The sequence below is a fragment of the Pongo abelii genome, chromosome 2, assembly GCF_028885655.2.
Source record: "Pongo abelii isolate AG06213 chromosome 2, NHGRI_mPonAbe1-v2.0_pri, whole genome shotgun sequence".
NCBI classification, from domain to species: domain Eukaryota; kingdom Metazoa; phylum Chordata; class Mammalia; order Primates; family Hominidae; genus Pongo; species Pongo abelii.
The window spans coordinates 170,078,817-170,106,345 of record NC_085928.1 but is presented as its reverse complement, the minus strand read 5'-3'; the positions used below and the strand labels follow the sequence as shown (position 1 = coordinate 170,106,345).

The following is a 27,529-nucleotide window of genomic DNA, read 5'->3' as shown; positions in this document are numbered from 1 at the left end:
TTTTGTTATCTATTGTATTCTCATTTCCAGAAGCAAATATTTATCTGCATTTCTTCTTTTAAAATCCTTATAAGCTGAGTAAATTTCAATTATTGTGAAAAAGCAGCATTTCGTAAAATGTTATTAGTCTTTTTTCCCCTGTCTAATTGATGGGGGCCTGATGGAAGAGGGAGTTTGGAGGAAGGTGGAGAACTCTTAAAGACCAAAAAAGTGAATCTAGGAAGTGTGCCTGGGAGACATTGTATTCTAGCTCTGGCTGTGCTCCACATAGTTTCATACTTTTGAAGTTCAACAGAAATCACCTTAAGAGAACTGGAAGAGAAAGAAGTGAAAAGAGTGCTTTGAAATACAGCTTTATTTAGCAGCTTGCTGATCTAAAGTTTCTTGGATTCATGAGAATGAGAAATTATCTAAGGGAGGCCTACTGAATTCTTATCTATAGTCACTACCTCCTTTGATGTAGTTAGCAGTAATTTTCAACTTAGTAAAGAGGATTTTTTCCCCTTAATTACACTTTCATTTGATTTACATTTGCCTAGTTAGGTTAGTGATGTTACTCAGAATTCTGTAAATGTAAATTGGACTCAGACAATTCAGCATTTTCTTGATTTCTCTTTTTTTTTGTACAACAACTATATTCATAGCAGTGATTTGTGTCTTTTGATGATATGGCTATTTGGTGAATGTTATTCTTCTTTTCCTAAGTTTTTATGTGGCAATTACACTGTGATTTTTACATAACTTTTATAAGCAATTTATTACCTCTTCCTTAAATAAGTCACCTATTTTTCACATTGTCACTGTGGTAACCGTAACTGTTGGGCAGTGTATCTGCCCCACTGCAGAATGTCAACCCCAGATTGGGCCACTAGTTTTATGTTGTATTTTTCCACATGGATTCTAGAATTGTAGCTTAGCCCTCAATCAGACCTTGGATATTTGTATCCAGTAGACAGGACAAAAATTGATTTGCAATTGAAGAGTTCCCAGTTTGTGGAATCTTTTTATTTGGCCTCAGGACATGGACATTCTTTACCTGACCAGATTTACCTAGTGGTGTTCTGCATAGGTCTGTCTCAGGCAGGTTTAGAGGACTCCTGGGGTTCAGCCCAAAGCTCTCCATCATCCGTTGTTAGGATTGGCACACCCACTAGTTTTCTTTCTCTTTCCATGTACTTGATGTCAGAAGGACTGAAGGTGCTCGTTGGGGTGCAATGATGTTTTGTTTGCTTTTTGTGTTTGTATACGTACATTTGTTTTTAATGCTGACTTTATATTTTCTCTCCTTTTATTTTTACAGTAAATACAATCAAGTGGCATCTTAAATTTTTGCTGGAAGTGGAGTCATGAGACTAAAGATATCTCTTTTAAAAGAACCAAAGCATATCCTTTTAATGCTTATAAATCTTATTGGATTTTAATTATAGTATTGTTAAAAGTTTCTCTATTTTATATCCTAGTTGAAGAATAGATTTTTTTTCATTCCTTTAGTGGCTGTTTACCTAAATTGTTTTAAAATATTTAAGATCACGTGTTGTAAGTAATTCTCCAAAGTGAACCATTTGCTATAAATCTTATTTTAAAATTCTTACTGACATTTTTCTTACTCTACTTAAGTACTATACTTAAATACTTGAAAAGCAGTTTTTGTTTAGTAGGATCTTAAAAAGAAGCTTTTTTTTTTTTTGAGACAGAGTCTCACTCTGTCACCCAGGGTGGAGTATAGTGGTGTGATCTCAGCTCACTGCAACCTCCACCTCCTGGGTTCAAGTGATTCTCCTGCCTCAGCTTCCTGAGCAGCTCAGACTACAGGCACCCGCCAACATGCCCGGCTAATTTTTGTATTTTTAGTAGAGACGGGGTTTCACCATGTTGGCCAGGCTGGTCTCAAACTCTCGACCTCAGGTGATCCACCTGCCCCAGCCTCCCAAAGTGCTGGGATTACAGGCATGAGCCACCGCGCCTGGCCAAAATGAAGCATTTTTTAAACCAAACTGTTTCTTTGCTGGTGTGATCTAGCATGTATTCATTCCGCTGTGCTCTATTTCTTTACATTCATGATAAAGTGAAGGACAAGTTGGGGAAATCTGAGCGTCAGATCCTCATTATTTCACATGGGAAGGTGGCAATTAGTAATATTTTCTCAAACACATGACCCTATATTTTGTCAGCAAGAGTCCCCAGTTATGTGTCAAGGAGATATGACAGGCCCCACTATCATCATTCTTAGACATTTAGACAAATTCTACTCAAAGTATCCTTTGTAGACTTTATTGCAGGTCTGTGAAAGAATAGGTAAAGAAATTGAAAGTAAGGGTTGAGAAATTTTTGTAGCAATTCGACATTGTTATAATGTCCAAATTTTCTAATATTTCGTTTTTATTGTATCTTACAAAATATCCATATGCAATGGATTCGAAATAAAGAAAAATCTGGTCCTTCATCAGAACTAGGAAAGCACTGATTTAAACATTTGGTCAGACATTTTAAATTGGTAGGTGTTTTCATTTATATTATCTTGTCTGCTTATTTAACTATTAAGTGAAGATGTGATTATTTTTATTCCCCCTTAAATCATTTTTACTGTCTTTTAAAAAAAAATGTGCTTTCAAGAGTTCACACCATACACAATTTTATAGATTTTGACCATGTCTACTGTCTGCCTTTACCTTTCAAGCCAAAGAATAACAATGTTTTTATACTTTCTTGATCTGGCAGTCTTCTCATTTCTCCCATAATTTTAGTTGACCTGTGAGTTTGAAGATAATGTCATGGACGTCTGGCATGTACTTATAGCAATTTATAAAAGGATAAGCTAATGATTTTTGGTTTGAGATGTGTGCATATTTGTTTGTGTGAGTTTTCTTCCTTTCTAGGTTTTACCTAAGCTTCTCCCATTTTAGGTTTTACCTAACATTGTTTAGGCGACAGCAATAATAATACAACAGTTTTTTCAGGAACGGTCTAGTGTCCTTTTGTTTAGATTGTGTTTTGAGTTTTGAGTATTCCGGTGTCTCTTTATTACCTTTTTGTGCAGACTCTTAAGATCGTTCTATAATCTCTTTATCTTTTTGGTTTCTGCTTAATCTATCATATTTTGAAGTATTAAAAAATCTTGAAACATCCTAGAATAATTAGGCACATTGTCTGCGTTTCCTTAGAAAAAGCAATCATATTATTGCTCAGATAAGACAGTAAAAGTATTGGTGAGAAATGAAGGAAATAAAAGGATTATATCATAACAATAAGAACAAACAACTCAACCAGGAATAATCTGGCAATATAGAAATCCAGATGTAGAAAGAGAAAACATCCTTTGTAAATAACAAACTGAAATGCCTTTTAGGTACACAATTCTGCTAGGGTAAGCACCCTATCCTGATGGAGGAAGTGAGGGCTACTTGAGCATCTCAACTTACATAGAAATTCTTCTGATAAATTAGAGCTGAAAAAATGGGTTAAATAAAGTAAAAATTTTAGGGATCATATCTCATCCAGCACTATGCATCTTATAAGTGAAGTAAATTATAATTGAATTATTTCCTAATTTTAATGTAGGAAAGTTTGATATTGTCAATTAAAAATAAGTGACGAAATAAAATGAAAAATTTTAAAAAAGTTTGGTAAGATTTTAGTTTCAGCAGTTAAACCATAAGTTCTTTCCTAGGTGAATTGTTAATGATAATATGTGATTGAAAAGGATAGCCTACTGTTAGATTTCAGTCTTCTTTTGACACTTGATTATTTTTTCCCTAGCAAAAGAATATATGCTTATTTTAATAACTTAAATGATACAGACACATATAAAGAAAAAAGTAGAGTTCCCTTTGCTCCCTGCCTATCCCCCAACAGTTCAGCATAGATTCTTTGATACCTTTTGATCTACTAGGTTTCTTTTGTGTACCTTTTGGCTTTGTGTATAGAATATTGTGTAACACAAGTTTTAAATTTTCATGTGGTCAGATCTTTTCTCCCCCTCTTTTTGGCATCTGGATTTCTTTCTTGCTTTCCATTCTTACGACTCTTTTAATAGATGCTTATTTTCTTTTATATAGAAAAAAATAACAGTCATAAAATGGAAAATACATTTAGAATCTTGAAACTATTTGACCCTATTTTACTTACACCTTATGATCTGCATCTGTGAATTATTCATTAAGATTGAAGACTTTTGTATGTTTTATGTCTCCTTAACATGGTGACACATCAAGAATTAGTAAGCTGTGTGGGCTGGACTACTGCTGAAGAGCTGTATTCATGTAGTGATGATCACCAGATAGTGAAGTGGAACTTGTTAACCAGTGAAACAACTCAAATAGTAAAGCTTCCTGATGATATTTACCCTATTGATTTTCACTGGTTTCCAAAAAGTTTGGGTGTAAAGAAACAAACCCAGGCAGAAAGCTTTGTCCTCACAAGTTCTGATGGTAAGTTTTAAATAAACATTATATGCTCGCCATTGTATTTAAAAGACTTAATAGTATGATTTATGCTTTGAGTTGTTTTACAAAACTGGTATTTGTGGATCTGCGTATGTTTTACAAAACTGGTATTTGTGGATCTGCGTATTTTTATCCACACATTGTATTTCTTTTCTGAATAGTCACTTGGTTTGTGTATGGGCTCTGAAATTATTGTCATGGAAGAAAGTTAATTTAACTGGCATATACTAGGATTAAATATGGGTCTTTGGCTTTATTATATATATATATTTAGAGATGGGGTCTCACTCTGTTGCCCAGGCCAGAGTGCAGTGGTGTGATCATAGCTCACTGTAGCTTCAAACTCCTGGGCTCACACAATCTTCCTGCCTCAGCCTCTTGAGTAGCTGGGACTACAGGCACACACTATTACATCTGGTTAATTAAAACTTTTTTTGTAGAGACAGGGTCTCATCTTGTTGCCCAGGCTAGTCTTGTACTCCTGGCCTCAAGCAATCCTCCTTCCTTGGCCTCCCAAAGTGCTGGGATTACAGGTATGAGCCACCATGCCCAGCTGGCTTTACTTTTTTAGTACTCTTATGAGTTGAGTTAAGCTGTTATCATAGTTTTAGTTTCTAAATTCTTCAAATTTAACTTAATATAACCACACTGAAAAGATATACCTATTCATTTAGTAAGGTATCTGTTAAAATATATACTTTATTTTCCAGTACATGTTAATTTTCAGTTACAGAGTTGAAGAGTTTTATAATTTGACCGCAGCTTTCTTATTGGTGAATAGAAAGTATGATTTTTTTTTTCACTTTTTAAGGGTATGTTTTTATATTTGTTTTCTTAGAAATACTTGAACTGTTTTCATCTGTGTTATACTTTACCTGCTGTTTCAATTCGGAGTACATTCATTGAAAGTAACAGAAACTTACTTGGCTAACTTAAGCACAAATGGAGTTTTTTGGTTCACCTAGCTGTAGGGGTAGATCAAGCACTAGTTGCATCAGGTCCCTGTTCTCACCGTCTCTTGGGTAGGCTCTCTGCACATGGTGAACACGATGGTGAGTATGACAGTGGCCAGTAGCCCAAGGCTCATCATACTTCATAAGACTGCTTCTTCCTCAGTATCTCGTGCAGGCAGCTTGCAGAGGGACCCTAAATGAGCTTGGGTCATATGCCCATCACTGAGTCAATCAGTTTAGTCAAGAGAAATGGACTTTGGGAGGCTCAGGCGGGCGCATCATTTGAGGTCAGGAGTTCGAGACCAGCCTGAGCAACATGATGAAACCCCCGTCTGTACTGAAATACAAAAAAATTTTAGCTAGGCATGGTGGCCCATGCCTATAGTCTCAGCTACTTGGGAGGCTGAGATAGGAGAATTGCTTGAACCTGGAATGCAGAGGTTTCAGTGAGCCGAGATTGTGCCATTGCACTCTATCCTGGGCACAGAGCAAGACTCCGTCTCAAAAAAAGAAAAGAAAAAAGACAATGGGACACTGATTGAGCATATCCAGCCTCAGGCCATCCACATGCAAAGGAAAAGAGAAAGAGAAGAGGGCTTTTGTAACCTGAAGATGGAAAGGATGTTAGGACAAACAATAATATCAGATTACACCTTATTTACCGAGAGACTTGTGGTAGTTTTTTAAAACTTTGTTTTTCAGAAACGTGATTAAATGAGATACATGTGTAAAATCACTTGGTAGAGTGCCTGGCACTTAGAAGATTGGCCCTGAACCACAGCTAGAATTTAGTTTACCTCAGGTGATAAAGGGAGTGTTTGACTTAAACAATTATTTTGATATAATTTTGCATTTACAGAAAAGTTTTAAGAATTGTACAAACAATTCCTGCATGTCCTTTATACAGATGCACTAGTTTAACATGTTGTCCCATATACGTTGGGACAAAGTATTGGCTCTGTTTCTTTTTACACAAACCCTCCTCCCCCCCAGCACACACCCTTTTTCTGAAAGATGTGAGAGCAATTTGCAGACATGTACTTTTAACCATAAATACTTCAATGCATTTCCTAAGAATAAGAATTTTCTGTTACATTGCCACAATTTGTTGATAAAAATCAGGACATTTAACACTGATGCAATACTATTATCTAATCTATAGTTTATATTTAAATTTTAACAATCATTCTAATTTTCCATAGAAGTTTATTTTTGCTGGTACAGGATAACATTGTTTTTGTTGTGTCTCTTTAGCTTCCTTTAATCTGGAACAACTCTTCAGTCTTTTATGATCTTGACAGTGTTGAAGAATATACGCCTGTTATTTTATAGTTCTTCAATTTGTTTTTGTCTGATGTTTCCTCATGATTAGATTCAATTTATATGTCCTTAGCAGGAATACTCGGGGCATCAGATTAGGAGATTTATGATGTTGGTTTGATCCATTATTGGTGATGTTAACCTTAATTATAAGTTAATAAGTTCATGTTCATTAAGTTAATCTCTGTAAAGTTACTATTTATTCCTTTTAATAATTTATGAAAAGATACTTTGAGACTATGTAAAAATATTATCTTCCTCATCAAACTTCCTCCCACTCTCTTAGCATCAATTGGTGACTCTTGGCTGAGTCATTTATTACTAAGATGGTTTGCCAAATGGTGATTTTTCCAACTCCGTAATTCCTTCCATATTGATTAGTTGGTATTCTACTCCAAGGAAGAGCTTCCTGTCCCATGCCCATATATTTATTTGTTTTTTTGGGGTCAGATTAGACTTGTAGATTCTCATTTTATTTCATAAATATATTATCATTATCATTTTTAAATTTTGATGTTAAAAGTGCCCCAGATTTGGCCAGTGGGAGCCCCATCAAGCCAGCTACAGTGATTTTTTTTTTTAATTTTATATGTGTCCTCATGATTTTTTGAGCACTTCCTTGCTGGCTCAAGATGTTCCAGGCTTATCTTGTACTTTCTTAGTCCCAGCCCCCAAATCAGCCATTTTCCACAGAGACCTGTTCTTTTTCTGGTGGTTAATGGTATTTAAAAAAACAAGATAACAGTGCTAGCTGTGCTCATTCCAATGGGATGTATTTGCTTCAAGGCCCTTTCAATGGACAGAGCTAAGAACTGTAAATATAAAATATTGAAACAAGTAACATAATAGACATATGTATATAGTGCTATGATAAATCAGAGGGACATAAAACTCTGTTGTGATGTGGCCAAGGGAGGGTCAAGAGAAATGTCAAGAAAGTCTTCCATTTAAGCACAGTTTTACAGTCTTGACTTTTTTTTTTTATAAGCTATAAAAAAGCTGGAAAAGGTATAAAGGAGAAGAACCAAAATAGTAAAATGGATAATCCCAAGTTTAAAATACTTGCCTTATATAATTTTATACTGTGGCAGGCAACAGGTAGACAAAAGCAAGCCACTTAGTTGCAGAAGTACGTACATATATTGGCAAAAAGTAAAAACACTGTAAAACTTTAAAGGACATAAGCTAATTATATAAGAGATGTCAGAGAGACAAGTCAACAGTGCAAAGAATAAGTGATACAAGAAGCCAAGAAAGGATCAGTGTGGTTTCTGAATGATTATTAAGTCTAGTAATATACAGCTGGTAATTTAAAACACTTTCTCATCCATAGGTGTGGTATATTTATTGGCACATTGTTTCTGAAGCATAGACATATACCCAGACCATAGGCATTTAAATTATGTTAACTAAATCAAAAGGTTTATGAATTTGGATTTTTCCCTATCATGAACATGTATAATTATTTTGAACCAAGTAAGCATATGCATTTTCAATTTATTTTAAAATATTTAAATAATTTTGTTTTTGTGCCTATTTTCCAATAGATTTATATGTGATATTAACAATAATTATAATGTTAATATTTGCCTTTATGCCTCTAGTGCCTATTACTTAGTCTAGTAGTAGGTGCTTTGTTGATTGAATAAATAAAATAGATTTTTCAAATGTAATTTCTTTCAGGTAAATTTCATCTGATTTCCAAGTTAGGAAGAGTGGAAAAAAGTGTAGAAGCTCACTGTGGAGCAGTACTTGCAGGAAGATGGAATTATGAAGGAACAGCATTAGTTACAGGTAAGTTGTCTGTAAAAATGACAGTTGAAATGAATATTTTAAAGAAAAATTTCCAAAGAAACAGAATATTTTCATTTAGCAATAGTGTCTTTCATTGTGTAATAGCAAATAATTGGCATAGTGTTGTTCTACACTGCTATATAAATGTTATAATTCAGAATGTTATATTAATCATTTTCTTATGTGACCTTTGGAGACTGTTCTGTCAAAGAAGGCTTTTGGAATGGTCATGTATGGAATAAATAAAAGTTGTAATTCTTTAAAATTAGAAAATTCCAAATATTCTAATTTAACTGACCATTATCCCCATTCTGTCTGTTTCCAATCCCCTGCCCTACTCTAAGGATTCAACCTATTACATTAGTTATCTATTGCTCATAACAAATGACTCTAATAGTTAGTGACTTAAAATCATAAGCATATAGTACCTGATAGTTTCTGTGGATCAGGGATCAGTTTAGGTGGGTGGTTCTGTCTGACTCAGAGCCTCTCATGAGGTTCTGGTCAAATTGTTGGATGGGGCGGCAGTCATATGAAGGCTTGTCTGGGGCTGGAGGATCCACTTCCAAGATGTCTTACTCACATGGTTGTTGGCAGGAGGCCTTAGTTCTTCTCTGGCTTTGACAGGAGACCTTAATTAATTCCTTGCCACATGGGCATCTCCATAGGGTTGCTTAAGTGTTTTTAAACATGACAGCTGGTGTCTCCCAGTGATCCAAAAGAGAGCCAGGTAGAAGCTACTGTATCTTTTGTAGTGTACCCTCAGATATTATACTCTGTTTCAGTTATATTCTGTTAACTTAGCAAGTCACTAAGTACAGCCCACAGTGGAAGAGAGGGAAATTAAACTGTGCCTCTTGAAGGGAAGAATAAGAAAGAATTGGAGGATGTGTTTTAAAACCACCATACCTATACTCTGGGCCTTCTCTAGGACTTTCCTCAGTAAATTGGCCCTTCTCTTACTTGTATCTTTAACGTCTTTTCCAATGGTTTGTCAGCACGTAAATATGTTCGGATGTCACCCATCTTAAAAATTAAGAAGAGATAGAAATCCCTCTCAACAAACAGCTCTCTCTACCTGCAACTATTTTCTTTCTCCCTTTTTCAGCAAAGCTGTTCAAAAGAGTAATCTGTTACCTCACTTCATTCAGTCCCCAACTCACTGGAATTTGGCTGCAGCTCTTCTTATTATACTGGAAACACTTTTCTTAGAATTCTAAGATGGAGACTGCAGTGACAAAGGAAACATTATTTGAGTAATATACTTACAAGTCTAAGATTGAAGGAAATAAAATAAAAATTTTAGTCATGAAAGTTAAGCTACTTTGATAAAATCGTTTCAAAGTAATTTCTATTAAATGATAGTTATAAAGTACTCTGTCATTTAATTAAACTGTATCTGAATTTTAAATATGTAGTAATATTCCATGATTTGAGGAAGCCTAGAAGAAAAAAGAATATGTGGTAGATACTGTTGATTTTTATATGCAAATTTAATGTTTAAATTTATTTTCTATAGGTAAAAGTACTGATTAATTTTTTTTTCCCTGTATAGTTGGAGAAGATGGACAAATAAAAATTTGGTCAAAGACTGGGATGCTTAGATCAACTTTAGCTCAGCAAGGTATGTTTTACAATTGACAATTTCATTTTTGCAAATTATACAATACAAAAATGCCTTAAAGTTTTCCTTTAGAAACAATCTAATATGGTGGTTGAGACTGACTTTGGTTGAGTTCAAAACAGTAATCTCTTATATTTTACACTTTTTTGTCTTTCTTTGCTTGGTACCTGATGTACCATGGTAACGCTATTATTTCAAGCCAAGAAATATAGGAAATACTCAAGGGCTTTTTTTTATGTTAGTGAATCTCTATAAAGCAGTTACAAGCTAAATATTTTCAAAAAATAATTGTGAAACGTTTGAAGCATATCTTATGTAGAATAGAATTGGGTGTCTAGTTAAGTAAATCACAGTACAAAAAGATATTGAGTATCTCCTTACTTAAAAACCCCCGATAACTTCATAATATTAACACCCTTTCCAAATTAAGTTGTATGTTTGATTTCTATACTGATGGAGGGGAACAGACACACTAAGAATCTGAAACCACACTAGAGGAGCATCTTAATTTTTTATGTTAATAGAAAGGAGTGGCCATAAAGTCAATCCAATGGTCCTTCCTATTGGAAGTTAGATTACATATGATTTTTTCTGTGTAACAGATTAATTTTCTTAATTAGATTTTACGTAGGAACAGTAAGCAGTTTTAATGTTTACCTGAGCATGTATCAGCTGATCTTTAGGTTGCCAAAAAACTTGCGGTCTATTCCTCAGAACTATTTGATAAAGTCATATTGTGAAACATTTTCAATAACTGACTTCCAAAAATTTCCAAATTTTATTTTTAAAATCATGTTTACTTTTAGGATAAGGTTCAAATCACTTGCATTTCTTTAGCTGTGTATTAACTGAATGTTAGCAAAGGTAACCAGAAATACTAGGTAGTATTTCTTTTCTAAGCTTAAATGTTTGCTACAGATAATCTCAAGGTAGAATATTTATTCATGAGTAGAAAATTCAGAGTTCATAGAAGTAGCCATGGGTAAGTTTCAGTTAACAGCAAAAGTCAACTTATTGTTACTTTAGTAATAAATGTACCTTTAGAACATAAATCTTACTTTAATCTTCTAGTAGGCAGATGGATTTACTTTTGGCTTCATAGATTTTTCTTTTAAGGCTCATTATTTGACATTCTCACTTTGTGACGAATGACTTATGAATAATTGACAGAATTCTTCCAGAGATCACTGGCCTTTTGGAAGAACTACAAGAATTTCAGCTGCTGTTACTGCTGAGACAGTGTGTAGCAGCTGAAATGCTATATCCATTTTTCCTTTCTTTTCTCTTTCTTCTATCAATTTGTTGCCTGTAGATGACACAGATCTTCAGAGAAATTCTAAAAGCCCATCCCACTATCCACCATAGAAGATTTTTTCTTTTTTTCTTTTCTTTCTTTCCTTTTTTTTTTTTTTTTTTTTTAGATGGTCTTGCTCTGTCACCCGACTGGAGTATAGTGGCACGATCTTGGCTCACTGTAACCTCCTCCTCCTGGACTCAATCGATCTTGCCACCTCAGCTTCCCAAGTTGCTGGGAGTACCTGTGTAGAGCTGGGATTTTGCCATGTTCCCAGGCTGGTCTTGAACTCCTGGGCTCAAGTGATCCTCCTGCTTTAGCCTCCCAAAGTGTTGGGATTACAGGTGTGAGCCACTGTGCCAGTCTGAAGGTTTGAATTCTTTCCCGAGACCCTTCACCAGTGCCCTCCCAGTGCTTCTTCCACTTCCTTCAATTTTTCTGTTATCTCCTTCCCATTTACTACCTGTGGATTCACCATTTCAGATGTTCCAGAGTCTAAAATGGAAACTTGGAATAAGTTGTTTAATATAAACATTGTTAATTGTTTAGTCTATGTCAGGGGTCCCCAACCCTTGGGCCACAGACCAGTAGCTGTCTGCTGTCTGTTAGGAACTGGGCAGTACAGCAGGAGATGAGCGGTGGGTGGGCGAGCGAGTAAAGCTTTATCTGTATTTATAGCTGCTCCCCATCACTTCCATTACTGCCTGACCTACACCTCCTGTCAGATCAGTGGTGACATTAGATTCTCATAGAAGCACAAACCCTATTGTGAACTGTGCATACGAGGGATCTGGGTCGTTCACTCCTTATGAGAATCTAATGCCTAATGATCTGTCACTGTCTCCCATCACCCCCAGAAGTGACCATCTTGTTGCAGGAAAACAAGTTCAGGGCTCCCACTGATTCTATGTTATGGTGAGTTGTATAATTATTTCATTATATATTACAATGTAATAATAGAAATAAAGTACACAATAAATGTAATACCCTTGAATTATCCTGAACCACCCCCACCTGGTCCATGGAAAAATTGTCTTCCACAAAACCAGTCCCTGCTGCCAAAAAGGCTGGGAATCACTGGTTTAGGTGATAATAGTGCTAGTAGTTTAGTGCTATAGTTTTCCTGTATAATGAGTCTGGAAACCAAATTGCTACTTATTTTATTCTCATGGGGAAAATGCATTCAGAGTCTACAGACTTGGAAAGGTTGGTTGGAAGCACATGTTCACAATGAAGAATTGGAGATCACAAATAGATGGCCTCTGAGCTTAATCTGGCCCGCTAGCATGGTGGAGACCCAATATTAAAAATCAGGACATTTTGGCCAGGCATCATGGCTCACTCCTGTAATCCCAGCACTTTGGGAGGCCGAGATGGGTGGATCACTTGAGCTCAGGAATTTGAGACCAGCCTGGGCAACATGGCGAAACTCCATCTCTACAAAAAATACAAAATTTGCTTCTGCTTTTGATATTCTAGTGACGAAGCTATTGCCTAATCCCATACCATAAAAATTTCACTTACAGTGAAATTTCAGTGCTTACATTCAGGTCTGTGATTCATTTTGAGTTGGTTTTTGTGTGCGGTGTTTATTTTAGAGAGGGGATGGTGATGCTCTTCCCCTCACTGCCTTCCCATAGATGGGTAAACAAGATTTTCTTAAAAGGTAAAATACAGATTATACCATATAATACAGGTGATTTTCTTATATATTCATCATATCATGTAATGATATTACCCATCAACTTTTAAAATGTGTTTTCCTTAACATCAAATGACTTTGAAATGACTATCATTTTTGTCCTATTTTAATTTTATTGTTCTCATTCAAAGTTTGTTAATTATGGATTAATAAGCAGAATTAAATTAGATAGATATTCCCATTTGGCTAACCTCTTGGTATTTCAACAGAGTAATCTGATATCTTTTTCTGGACTAAGAATTACAAACCTACTATAGAACTATGCATCTAATTTTTGAGTGTTTAATCATTGGTGCCACCTGTACTTTCCTCATAAGGCATAGACTTTTCCTTTTTCATCTCTGGAAAAATCGGTAGAGCAGTTAAGTTGTTATAACAACAGTAACCCAAAGGGAAAGGTCCCTAATTACTTATAAAGTTTCTTTGATCTATTAGAGACTACAAGTTTTGAGGGTGATTGTAAATCTGAACTACTGAGAGCTGGATGCTAAAGGCTCAAGTAAGAAGGCCAAGGCAGCTGGGCGTGCAAGACTACTGCCTCCTTTGAAGGGAGAAACTAAATTTTGACACAAAAATGAAACAACATAAACCTGAATTATCATAAAATTTGGAAATCTGTAAACAGTGTTGGAAGCATCCATGTGACTTTGTCTATGTGTGTTCATTATACTTATTTCTTGATGAATAGAGATTAATTCCTGAATTCATTTCTTGACTATTGGAGCCAGATGTTCAGATAGAAAAAGCCATAGTCATTAACTTCTCTTCTAATCCAGAAGATACTTTAATCTCAGTTTTGGGTGGGGGGATTTGACTTAGTTTAAAAATGATTCTTACTGGTATTTATGGGGAGTTTATTTTTCCTTATTAGAGAAAAATAATATGTACACCAGAGATAATTATACTTAGGCCATATCTTTTGTGTCATTGTTCCAGTTTTAATCTCTAATTAAAATATATAAAGTAATGCTGCAAACCTTTAAGGACATTTTCCCCACACTATTTTCAAGTGGAGGAATAGAACAACAAAACATGGAACTTGTCTATAATGAATTTAGTAAAGGAGGTAAACTGTAAATATAAGTAATTGTGGCTGGGCACAGTGGCTCATGCCTGTAATCTCAACACTTGAGAGGCTGAAGTGGGCGGATCACTGGAGCCCAGCAGCTGGAGATCAGCCTGGGCAACATGAGAAAACCCCATCTCTACAAAAAATACAAAAGTTAGCCGGGCATAGTGGTGCATCCCTGTAGTCCCAGCTACTCAGAAGGCTGAGGTGGGAGGATCACCTGAGCCCGTGGGCGTTGGGGCTACAGTGAGCTGTGATCATGCCGCTGCACTCCAGCCTGGGCGCCGGAGTAAGACCCTTTCTCAAAAAAATCAATCAATACAAATTAATAAATAAATAATTGTAATACAAGGGAATGTGCTTAAGGTGCTGTTGGTGGCAGGTGGGAGTGGACCAGAGGGTGGAGATTAATGTTCTGGGGAGAGTGAATGTATTGGGAAGGCTTCCTGGCAAATATTGCAGCATCTTTTGAACTGGGTTTGAAGAGTGAAGAAATGGGAAAGGAAATGGGCTTGTTGGCATTGGAGTGAAGCTGTTAAGAAGCTTAGCATCATAAGAGGCTTAGAGACAGAAGACTGTGAGACATAAAAGTCAGGTGAGTGGGAGCTAACTCCTTGGGCCAGAGTGTAGGCCCTGTGAAGGATAGTACTGCCAAGGGGACCAAAACACTGACAGTCCTGGATGCTAAAAGAAGGGGTTTGGCATTTCTTCTGTAAGCGTACAAAACCTTTAAAAAATTGACCAGGAAAGTAAAGATAATGCCAATCTTTTAGACAGATTCCCTTTTCAGTAACAATAAAGTTAAACTAGAGGAGGTAGAGATTAAATAGAGGTGGCCAGTAAGGTTTCAAATTGTCTATGCTAGTGCTAATGAAAACTTGAACAAAGGCAGTGATTAAGGCTTGAATAGAGGCAGTGACAACAGTAGTTGGAAAAGTGGATAGTTCTCAGAGACTGAGAGGGATGTACCCTGTAAAAGACTTCAAAGAGGGATAAATTAGGAAATGTATGTGGAGGGATGATGGTTTTGGATATGTAGAATTTGAAGCTCTGTGATGGAGATCTCTTTGGATCAAGTAGAAATGTGTTGGAGCTCAGAGGTAAAGGCTAAAATATTAATTTGAGAGTCAGTTACATTAAGTGAAAGGTGAAGCTATGGGGAAGTTGAGACCCCCCAAGGGAGAAGTGGTTGAAGATAGAAACTTAAAAAAAAAAGCCTTTATTTAAACTTTTTCTTGTATTGATCCAGTGACATATGTAAGCATGGAGCGTGGAATTTTTTGAATAAATCCCACTTGATTAACTATTGTTAGCTCATGTCTCCTACAAATAAAATAAAAAGGAAATCATTCTTGGTGTTTGAATGCCAGTGATTTGGCCAAAACAGAAAAAAAAAAATCAAATGGCTACTACTATGAACGATACAGTAAGCAGATGCTTGCTTATTACATTACAAAATAATTTGTAGTAGTAGTAGTTAACAGATAGTGCTATATAGTGCCAGACTCTATTCCAAGTACTTTACTTCTGTTCACTCAATATAGACCAATACTGCATTCAAGGCAAAGATAGCTAATGCTTTATTATAGTAGTGAACAGTTTGTTTCAAAGGCATTCTTAAAAACATACAAAAACAATGTTTTTAGGGGATACTTTTATAGTATGAATGTGAAAAACATGGTATATTTGACCGTGTACTTCCTTAAAACAATTGAAATACATTTTTGTCTCCTCTTCTGTGGTTTAAAATGCCTTCAACAGGTTGAAAGAATTTAGATAATTTGTTTTATGGAGAGATAAGGGTCTGACATTTAACACAACCCCAGGTGCATGTGGTTTCTTAAAAAATGTCAAAAAGGTCACATGATTTTAGTGTACAAAGTTAGAAAAACAAGATCTTTTTGAGTGTCTTAGCAGAAATGGAGCATAAATTAAAATTTCCAATATAAAAAGTAAAAAACTATTTATTATAAAGCTATTTTTTGTTTTTGTCCATTTTTGTTAATGATGAAATAAATAACATTTTGTTACATAATTTGCTAAACTCTTTGTTTTAAAGTAATTCAATCCAAAGGCTAAGTTTGTTATTTCCATGCTGACTTTGCAAAGCGAAACATAGCACTGGGAATAATCCATGCTTTAATAAGTATATTTTAAAAATTTGAAATATTATAAATTTTTTAAATGCTAGTGGATGGATTTCATAATAATACAAATTATTTTGTGAAGCTGATTCTTCCACTTTTAATAATGATCTTTATTAGAACCACCCAAATTGAAAGTTGTATAGCAATGTAGTTTATTTCCTTTTAGAAAAGAAAATGTTCACATATACAGTAGTTTAATGCTTAATATTTTAAGTGTAAGGAATGATTATAATAAAGATCAAGGTTTTTAATGTGATATCCATTTTGAATTTTTAGTGGTTAAGGAGAGTAACTAATGAGTCCTATCTATTGACCATGCTTATTTATCATAAATAAATAATTTATTTGTTTCCATTGCTTGTGTTTTGATTGAAGGAATGTGCTTAAAAACCACATGTTATAACAAAGGAATTACTTAACTTTTTCTTTATAAGCTTATTTTCTTTTATTATATAAGTTATACCTGTTTCTTTAACATTATTGTTTACAAATTTGTTTTATAAGCAGGAAATGAATTATCTCTTTGTCCCAAAAGGGAAGATAAATACTATGAAGAAAGGTTCATAAACAAGGAAATGGTGTCATAGCTGACTTAATGGGACCACAAATTAAATGTTAAAGTTAAGAGGACTAAAGAGTCCTTAGTTCCTCATTCTGTACCCCAACCGTGCCTTTTACCACAACTAAAGCCTTAAAGTCACATCCTGTATAACTCAATGGGAGTTGTATTTACTGAATTATTTCCTTGAGGGTAGATGTTTGTCACAGTTTGGTATACACGCCAGGAAAGTATAATTTTACTGAGCGTATTTATGAAGATTTGATAGGCTATAAATTAAAACATATTAATTTACTTTTTTGTACAAAAATTATAACTATAATAATGGAAATAAAGATAGCTTATATAATTCTACAACCTTAGCTAGTAAGTCCCTGTCACTCCTTTCCAGTCCTCACCAAGAACTACATTTGAAATATCTGAAATTTTGGCTTCTATTTTTGGGGAGTATATTAAGGTTAAACTTCATTCATTTGGAGATTTATTTTTGAAGCACAGGTCAACTCCTGGCTACTCCCAGAGAATATTCCGAGAAAATATACTCATCAAGTACAGAAAAAGGAGGAGTACCTTCTGAGGTTGGCCATCTCATCAGGAAGAATTTCCGTGGGTTCCTTTGATACAGAACAATCCTAGATGTCATTGACTAAACAGGATATTTAGACATTTTATAACACCTGAACTGTGGAAGACATGTTTCAGGGGTTTTTTTTTTTGGACTGGGTCTAGACTAGACTTTCTAACCTCTATAAACCATTGGGACTTGCTCACAATCGAATTATGTTTTTATTAGGGAGAAAATGGCACAAAAAAAGTAGAGTACTTCTTAAACAAAAGCATTTGTCTTACTGAAATTTATTCAGTAAGACATTGATTTATTGATTATATCATCAGTTGGGCTTTTCATTTGAATAAACAATTAAATTTTGTTGATTGCCCACAAACCCTGAAATTCAGATTTCATTCTACTAAGAATGTAAATTCCTTAATGATTCATTCATTGATTCATTGATTCATTTATTCACAGAAAGTCAATTACTACAATAGCCTGATTTAGGAGTCCTAGACAATTTTTAAAAGATGGTTTTGTAAATATAATTGGGTTACTATTTCATAGATTAACTACATAACCTTGATTCACCTGCCTAATGACTAGGCAGCTGGGCTGGGCAAGTGGAAAACAGATTATTTACTGCCGTATAACCAATGCTTTCAATAAATATGATAGTCATTTTTTAAAACTAGGCTTACATAAAGTATAGTCTTCCAGAAGACATTAGGTAATCTAGAAAGTAATTAAGGTAAGAAATACTATACTTAAATGTAATTGATTTTAAAAATACTGTCTCTAAATTCCTATTGGCAATTGAAAACACTATCAAGTGTAATGTAGTTTATAGAGTGGTAGGTAGGTAAATCAAACTTGTACTTTTCCTCTGGAAGTAAACTTTATGCTAGATATAAGATATTGGAGCTTTTTTTTTTAGCCAAGCTTTTGGGCTAAGGCCAAACCTAATAGATAACAAAACTTTCCCTAATCTGATATAAAAAAATTTGCCATTTGTGAATTCGTGAGTGGGAGGTTATTAGATTATTTTGGGATGAAGTTATTTCTGTCCATTAGTCTGCTGCTTAAGCAGCATGTGAGGGGAAGTTCTGTTGCCTGTTGTAGCATCAGGTATGATAATTAATTTATAAGGTGAGTATACCATTTTTATTTTAATACGTAAAATTTAAGTTACTTTATGTGTTGAGTCAGTTTAATACTGATGGCTATAACTCCATTGCTGGGTATATACCCAAAAGAAAGGAAATCAGTATATTAAAGAGATAGCTACACTTTTGTGTTTGTTGCAACTCTGTTCACAATACCAAGATTTGGAGGCAACCTAAGTGTCCATCAACAGATGACTAGATAAAGAAAATGTGGTACTTATATACAGTGGAGTACTATTCAGCCATAAAAAAGAATGAGATTCAATAATTTGCTACAACATGGATGGAACTGTAGTTCATTCATTATGTTGAGTGAAATGAGCCAGGCACAGAAAGACAAACATTGCGTGTTCTCACTTATTTGTGGGATCTAAAAATCAAAACAATGGAACCCATGGAGATAGAGAGAAGCATGGTAACAAGATGCTGGGAAAGGTAGTGAGGGGGTTGTGAGGGAGGTGGGGTGGTTAATGGGTACCAAAAATAGAATGAATGAATGAATAAGGCCTAGTATTTGATAACACAACAGGGTGAGAGTACAATTGGATTGTTCATAACGCAAAGGAAAAATGCTTGAGGGGATGGATACCCCATTTTCCATGATGTAATTATTATGTATTGTATGCCTGTATCAAAATATCTCATGTACCCCATAAATATATATATCTATGTGTACCCACAAAAATTAAAAATAAAAATTTTTGAAAAGCTTGCTAGGTGATTACAATGTGCAGCCAAGCCCCAAGACTGCTACTTTAAACCAACATCATTTGTTGAACTAGTTGCAAATAAATGTAAAAACATTTGCTGCCAATAAATAAATACATACTGATGGCTGTCGATGATGGGAAATGATAAATCATGACTTTTCTGCTATTCCTTTATATATTAAAAATGAAGTATATTTATTTTATCTTATGTATTTCAATAGCACTCTATATGGAATTTCTAAAAACTCCATATTTTCTCAGCAAGATCCTAATTAGTTAAAAATATAGTATGTCAGTTGCTCACAATAGATTTTCAAAGGTCAATATTAACCCAGTCAGCATTTCAACATCAGACTATACTCTAATTTGAAAGGCCCATTGAAAAGAGAAGAAATGAAATGACACCTCATATGGCTTTTTTGATCCTCTTAACAATCTCTCTTTTTATAAGGCATAATAATTAAAGTTTATCAGCCTTTTTTTTTCTTTTTTCATCTTACAGGAACACCAGTGTATTCAGTAGCGTGGGGCCCTGATTCAGAAAAGGTTCTTTATACAGCAGGCAAGCAGCTAATCATTAAACCTCTTCAACCAAATGCTAAAGTTTTACAGGTACTTCTCAGTCATTTGTAAATTGTTATCAGGGTCTGCCTGACTGCTAAACTAGAGGGCACTTGCTTAGGAGTCTCTTTCTTCTGGGTGGTCTTTTTACAGTCTGGTCTTTAAGTACATGGTTTAATCAGCCTTTATTACAGAACAAGGAATATCTTTATATTTCCAACAAGATTTGTTTTCCCCTTATTCCAACTCATTTTGATAATGATACAGCATAGTTTTGCTAATAAGAACACAGGCTTTGGAGTTAGCTACTTGGGTTCAAATCTTCACTCACTTACCTATACATGACCTTAGGCAAATTATAAAATATTGTTGAATGTCAGCCTTCAACATCTCAACTAAGAGATGAGAACATCTCTTAGTTAGTGACACTAATATCAGCTTAACAGGATTGCTGTGAGGATTAAATGAGTTAAAATTGCAAAGTGCAAAGGACAATTCTGGGCATACAGTAAGCACTCAATATAGAGTACCTGTTATTATCTGTATTATTATGCTATTATAAGTTGCTATGCCATCTCTACCTTTTAGTCAACCAAGGAGACCAGGAAAACATTGTAAGATGACTAGGTCTTGAGTAAGAGATTTGTTGGTAGACATTGACAGACTACAGCAGGCATAGAAGTGTTTTAACAGTTGAGTAGATGTAGATTTTAGGGAATAAGGACATAGAGATGACTTTGAGGTTCCATATTAATAACATCTGTACAGATTATGCTATATGTATTTTACACAGCCAAAATGCATTTACATTTTTACGGTGTGCAGGACACTCTGCTAGGAGCTATAGGGACATGCAAGAATAGAACATACAAGCCTCTGTCCTTAGGCACCTAAGGTAAAGAATTTGGGCAAAGGGAAGAAGCTGGGAAAGAGGACTAGTTTTGATGGCTCTTAGTCAAAGTCCTTCCACGCCAATTACCTACGCTGAAAATCTGCTATGAAATTTATAAAGCAAAAACAGGCAAGTTGAATCTTTTAGTTTATACCTTTAGTTTATAGTTATGTGAATTTGGTTTTTTTTCTTTTTTTTTTTTAAATTATACTTTAAGTTCTAGGGTACATGTGCACAATGTGCAGGCTTGTTACATAGGTATACATGTGCCATGTAGGTTTGTTGCACCCATTAACTCGTCATTTACATTAGGTATTTCTCCTAATGCTATCCCTCCCCCAGCCCCCCACCTTACGACAGGCCCTGGTGTGTGATGTTCCTCGTCCTGTGTACAAGTGTTCTTATTGTTCAATTCCCACCTATGAGTGACAACATGCGGTGTTTGGTTTTCCATCCTTGTGATAGTTTGCTGAGAATGATGACTTCCAGCTTCATCCATGTCCCTGCAAAGGACATGAACTCGTCCTTTATTATGGCTGCATAGTATTCCACGGTGTATATGTGCCACATTTTCTTAATCCAGTCCATCACTGATGGACATTTGTATTGGTTCCAAGTCTTTGCCATTGTAAATAGTGCCACAATAAACATATGTGTGCATGTGTCTTTATAGTAGCATGGTTTATAATCCTTTGGGTATATACCCAGTAATGGGATGGCTGGGTCAAATGGTATTTCTAGTTCTACATCCTTGAGGAATTGCCACACTGTCTTCCACAGTGGTTGAACTAGTTCACACTCCCACCAACAGTGTAAAAGGATTCCTGTTTCTGCATATCCTCTCCAGCACTGTTGTTTCCTGATTTTTTAATGATCACCATTCTAACTGGTGTGAGATGGTATCTCATTGTGGTTTTGATTTGCATTTCTCTGATGACCAGTGTTGATGATGAGCATTTTTTCATGTATCTGTTGGCTGCATAAATGTCTTCTTTTGAGAAGTGTCTGTTCATATCCTTTGCCCACTTTTTGATGGGGTTGTTTGTTTTTTTCTTCTAAATTTGTTTAAGTTCTTTGTAGATTCTGGATAGTAGCCCTTTGTCAGATGGGTAGATTGCAAAAATTTTCTCCCATTTTGTAGGTTGCCTGTTCACTCTGATGGTAGTTTCTTTTGCTGTGCAGAAGCTTTTTAGTTTAATTAGATCCCATTTGTCTATTTTGGCTTTTGTTGCCATTGCTTTTGGTGTATTAGTCATGAAGTCCTTGCCAATGCCTATGTCCTGAATGATATTGCCTAGATTTTCTTCTAGGATTTTTATGGTTTTAGGTCTAACATTTAAGTCTTTAACCCATCTTGAATTAATTTTTGTATAAGGTGTAAGGAAGGGAACCAGTTTCAGCTTTCTATATATGGCTAGCCAGTTTTCCCAGCACCATTTATTAAATAGGGAATCCTTTCCCCATTGCTTGTTTTTGTCAGGTTTGTCAAAGATCAGATGGTTGTAAATGTATGGTGTTATTTCTGAGGGTTCTGTTCTGTTCCATTGGTCTGTATCTCTGTTTTGGTACCAGTACCATGCTGTTTTGGTAGCCTTGTAGTATAGTTTGAAGTCAGGTAGCGTGATGCCTCCAGCTTTGTTCTTTTTGCTTAGGATTGTCTTGGCAATGCAGGCTCTTTTTTGGTTCCATATGAACTTTAAAGTAGTTTTTTCCAATTCTGTGAAGAAAGTCATTGGTAGCTTGATCGGGATGGCATTGAATGTGTAAATTACTTTGGGCAGTATGGCCATTTTCACGATATTGATTCTTCCTATCCATGAGCATGGAATGTTCTTCCATTTGTTTGTGTCCTCCTTTATTTTGTTGAGCAGTGGTTTGTAGTTCTCCTTTAAGAAGTCCCTCACATCTGTTGTAAGTTGGATTCCTAGGTATTTTAGTATCTGTGTAGCAATTGTGAATGGGAGTTCACTCATTATTTGGCTCTCTGTTTGTCATTGGTGTATAGAAATGGTTGTGATTTTTGCATATTGATTTTGTATCCTGAGACTTTGCTGAAGTTGGTTATCAGCTTAAGGAGATTTTGGGCTGAGATGATGGGGTTTTCTAAATATACAATTGTGTCATCTGCAAACAGGGACAATTTGACTTCCTCTTTTCCTAATTGAATACCCTTTATTTCCTTCTGAGAGTTTTTAGCATGAAGGGCTGTTGAATTTTGTTGAAGGCCTTTTCTGCATCTATTGAGATAATCATGTGGTTTTGTCATTGATTCTGTTTATGTGATGGATTATGTTTCTTTATTTGCGTATGTTGAACCCCTTGCATCCCAGGGATGAAGCCAACTTGATCGCAGTGGATAAGCTTTTTGATGTGCTGCTGGATTCAGTTTGCCAGTATTTTTTTTGAGGATTTTTACATCTATGTTCATCAGGGATATTGGTCTAAAATTCTCTTTTTTTGTTGTGTCTGTGCCAGGCTTTGGTATCAGCATGATGCTGGCCTCATAAAATGAGTTAGGGAGGATTCCCTCTTTTTCTATTGATTGGAATAATTTCAGAAGGAATGGTACCAGCTCCTCTTTGTACCTCTGGTAGAATTCGGCTGTGAATCCGTCTGTTCCTGGACTTTTTTTGTTTGGTAGGTTATTGATTATTGCCTCAATTTCAGAGCCTGTTATTGGTCTATTCAACTTCTTCCTGGTTTAGTCTTGGGAGGGCATATGTGTCCAGCAGTTTATCGATTTCTTCTAGATTTTCTAGTTTATGCGTGTAGAGGTGTTTATTGTATTCTCTGATGGTAGTTTGTATTTCTGTGAAATCGGTGGCGATATCCCCTTTATCGTTTTTTATTGTATCTATTTGATTCTTCTCTCTTTTCTTCTTTATTAGTCTTGCTAGTGGTCTATCAATTTTGTTGATCTTTTCAAAAAACCAGCTCCTGGATTCATTGATTTTTTTGAAGAGTTTTTTGTGTCTCTATCTCCTTCAGTTCTGCTCTGATCTTAGTTATTTCTTGCCTTCTGTTAGCTTTTGAATGTGTTTGCTCATGTTTCTCTAGTTCTTTTAATTGTGATGTTAGGGTGTCAATTTTAGATCTTTCCTGCTTTCTCTTGTGGGCATTTAGTGCTATAAATTTCCCTCTACACACTGCTTTAAATGTGTCCCAAAGATTCTGGTACATTGTGTCTTTGTTCTCATTGGTTTCAAAGAACATCTTTATTTCTGCCTTCATTTCGTTATGTACCCAGTAGTCATTCAGGAGCAGGTTGTTCAGTTTTCATGTAGTTGTGTGGCTTTGAGTGAGTTTCTTAATCCTGAGTTCTAATTTGATTGCACTGTGGTCTGAGAGACAGTTTGTTGTGATTTCTGTTCTTTTACATTTGCTGAGGAGTGCTTTACTTCCTGCTATGCGGTCAATTTTGGAATAGGTATGGTGTGGTGCTGAGAATAATGTATATTCTGTTGATTTGGGGTGGAGAGTTCTGTAGATGTCTATTGGGTCTGCTTGGTGCAGAGCTGAGTTCAAGTCCTGGATATTCTTGTTAACCTTCTGTCTTGTTGATCTGTCTAATATTGACACTGGCATGTTAAAGTCTCCCATTATTATTGTGTGGGAGTCCAAGTTTCTTTGTAGGTCTCTAAGGACTTGCTTTATGAATCTGGGTGCTCCTGCATTGGGTGCATATGTATTTAGGATAGTTAGCTCTTCTTGTTGAATTGATCCCTTTACCATTATGTAATGGCCTTCTTTGTCCCTTTTGATCTTTGTTGGTTTAAAGTCTGTTTAACAGAGACTAGGATTGCAACCCCCGCTTTTTTTGCTTTCCATTTGCATGGTAGATCTTCCTCCATCGCTTTATTTTGAGCCTATGTGTGTCTCTGCACGTGAGATGGGTCTCCTGAATACAGCACACTGATGGATTTTGATTTTTCATCCAATTTGCCGGTCTGTGTCTTTTAATTGAGACATTTAGCCCATTTACATTTAAGGTTAATATTGTTATGTGTGAATTTGATCCTGACATGATGTTGGCTGGTTATTTTGCCCATTAGTTGATGTAGTTTCTTCCTAGCATCAATGGTCTTTACAATTTGGCATGTTTTTGCAGTGGCTGGTACTGGTTGTTCCTTTCCATGTTTAGTGCTTCCTTCAGGAGCTCTTGTAAGGCAGGCCTGGTGGTGACAGAATCTCTCAGCATTTGCTTGTCTATAAAGGATTTTATTTCTCCTTCACTTATGAAGCTTAGTTTTGTCGGATATGAAATTCAGGGTTGAAAATTCTTTCCTTTAAGAATGTTGAATATTGGCCCCCACTCTCCCTTCTGGCTTGTAGAGTTTCTGCTGAGAGATCCACTGTTAGTCTGATGGGATTCCCTTTGTGGGTAGCCCGATCTTTCTTTCTGGCTGCCCTTAACATTTTTTCCTTCATTTCTACCTTGGTGAATCTGACAATTATGTGTCTTGGGGTTGCTCTTCTTGAGGAGTATCTTTGTTGTGTTCTCTGTATTTCCTGAATTTGAATGTTGGCCTGCCTTGCTAGGTTGGGGAAGTTCTCTTGGATAATATCCTGCAGAGTGTTTTCCAACTTGGTTCCATTCTCCCCATCACTTTCAGGTACACCAATCAAATGTAGATTTGGTCTTTTCACATAGTCCCATGTTTCTTGGAGGCTTTGTTCATTTCTTTTTACTCTTTTTTGTCTAAACTTCTCTTCTCACTTTATTTCATTAATTTGATCTTCAATCACTGATACCCTTTCTTCCACTTGATCGAATCAGCTATTGAAGCTTGTGCATGCGTCAAGTAGTTCTCGTGCCATGGTTTTCAGTTCCATCAGGTCATTTAAGGTCTTCTCTACGCTGTTTATTCTAGTTAGCCATTCATCTAATCTTTTTTCAAGGTTTTTAGCTTCCTTGTGATGGCTTAGAACATGCTCCTTTAGCTCGGGGAAGTTTGTTATTACTGACCTTCTGAAGCCTACTTCTGTCAACTCGTCAAAGTCATTCTCTGTCCAGCTTTGTTCCATTGCTGGCGAAGAGCTGCGATCCTTTGGAGGAGAAGGGGCGTTTGGTTTTTAGAATTTTCAGCTTTTCTGCTCTAGTTTCTCCCCATCTTTGTGGTTTTATCTACCTTTGGTCTTTGATGTTGGTGACCTATAGATGGTGTTTTGGTGTGGATGTCCTTTTTGTTGATGTTGATGCTATTCCTTTCTGTTTGTTAGTTTTCCTTCTAACAGTCAGGACCCTCAACTGCAGGTCTGTTGGAGTTTGCTGGAGGTCCACTTCAGGCCCTGTTTGCCTGGGTATCACCAGCAGAGGCTGCAGAAGAGCAAATATTGCAGAACAGCAAATATTGCTGCCTGATCCTTCCTCTGGAAGCTTAGTTCCAGAGGGGAACCTGCCTGTATAAGGTGTCAGTCAGCCCCTACTGGGAGGTGTCTCCCAGTTAGGCTACACGGGGGTCAAGGACCCACTTGAGGAGGCAGTCTGTCCATTCTCAGAGCTCAAACGCCGTGCTGGGAGAACCACTGCTCTCTTCAGAGCTCAGTTGGAAATGCAGAAATCACCCGTCTTCTGTGTTGATCATGCTGGGAGCTGCAGACCAGAGCTGTTCCTATTCAGCCATCTTGGAATGGTGTCCCTGTAAATTTGTTTAGATACCTGTAATTAGGCTTGTATAGGTGAAACTCAGGAAGCTGGTTATATCACAATTGGTCAAGTAAAATATGGCTTAGTGGTTCAGTAGAACCTTTGGGCCAGGAGGTAGTAGAGAGAAGCAAAGTATCCATTGCCAAAATTAGCTAGAGAGAAACAGGACTTAAAGTATAATTAGTAACTTCATGCAAATTATCTATTCCTTTTGGGAGACTAAAGCAGCTGCAATTCTTCTTGAGCATAAAAACATATTCAAATTAGGATTGTCCACAAAAAAGTGTGCTTAATTAATTCTTGCTTGTGGAATGCAGTTCAGAAGTATATACCTCATGTCTTTTAAGGCCTTCTCAACACCTCGAACTTGGTTTTATAGTGAGGAAATTTTTATTTATTCATCGAATAAAAATGTAATGCATACCTATTATATACCAGGCACTGTGGTAGGTATGAGATAGTCAAAATAAAACAGAACATAGTTTCTGCCTTCAAGGAGCTTGTTGTTCAAAGAAATTTTACAAAATGCCTAATAAATTAATAAATAAAAATTATTATATGTATAACAATATGCAAATATTTGTAATATATGTTGATACCCTAAATTACAGTGTAAGGAAAATTTAAATCATATTTTATTCATAAATCTTGAATATGCAATATTTATTTTGTTCCTTTAAAATGAAACTCTTAAGAATCCATGGCTGGGCACGGTGGCTCATGCCTGTAATCCCAGCACTTTGGGAGGCCAAGGCAGAACTTACAATTTTCGTATCAATGGGAGGTACTGGAAGCAATCTCCCACAGATACCAAAGAATGACTGTATACATAGAATATGTACTTATCTATGGAAAACATCTTTTTGTTACATGGTAAATACAGCAGAAGTTTCTCAGAATAGTCCAGTTGTAAACCAGACACATGAGGATAAAGTGAATGAAACTTAGAAGAATATGACGAACAGAATGAAATGAAGAGGGTATTAAAGATGTTTGTGCAGAAGTTTTAAAAAAAAATGGTTGGGGGTGCCGAACATGGTGGCTCACGCCTGTAATCCCAGCCCATTGGGAGGCCAAGGCAGGAGGATTACTTGAGCCC

At 35.9% G+C, this 27,529-nt stretch overlaps 1 protein-coding gene across 5 annotated transcripts in view; it reads left to right on the top strand.

The window, feature by feature from the left end:
* Positions 1–27,529, top strand: part of IFT80 (intraflagellar transport 80) — a 144,665-nt gene that overhangs the window by 17,251 nt on the left and 99,885 nt on the right. For 4 of the 5 annotated variants that reach the window (XM_054552932.2, XM_063722311.1, XM_054552931.2 and 1 more), the window contains exons 2-6: positions 1,301–1,385; positions 4,208–4,427; positions 8,399–8,509; positions 10,065–10,133; positions 19,833–19,942. In XM_054552932.2, the coding sequence (XP_054408907.1) occupies positions 1,347–1,385; positions 4,208–4,427; positions 8,399–8,509; positions 10,065–10,133; positions 19,833–19,942 (549 nt within the window). In that variant the 5' untranslated portion in view covers positions 1,301–1,346. The remainder of the gene's footprint in view (positions 1–1,300; positions 1,386–4,207; positions 4,428–8,398; positions 8,510–10,064; positions 10,134–19,832; positions 19,943–27,529) is intronic. The other variant, XM_024244228.3, reaches the window with a different exon arrangement.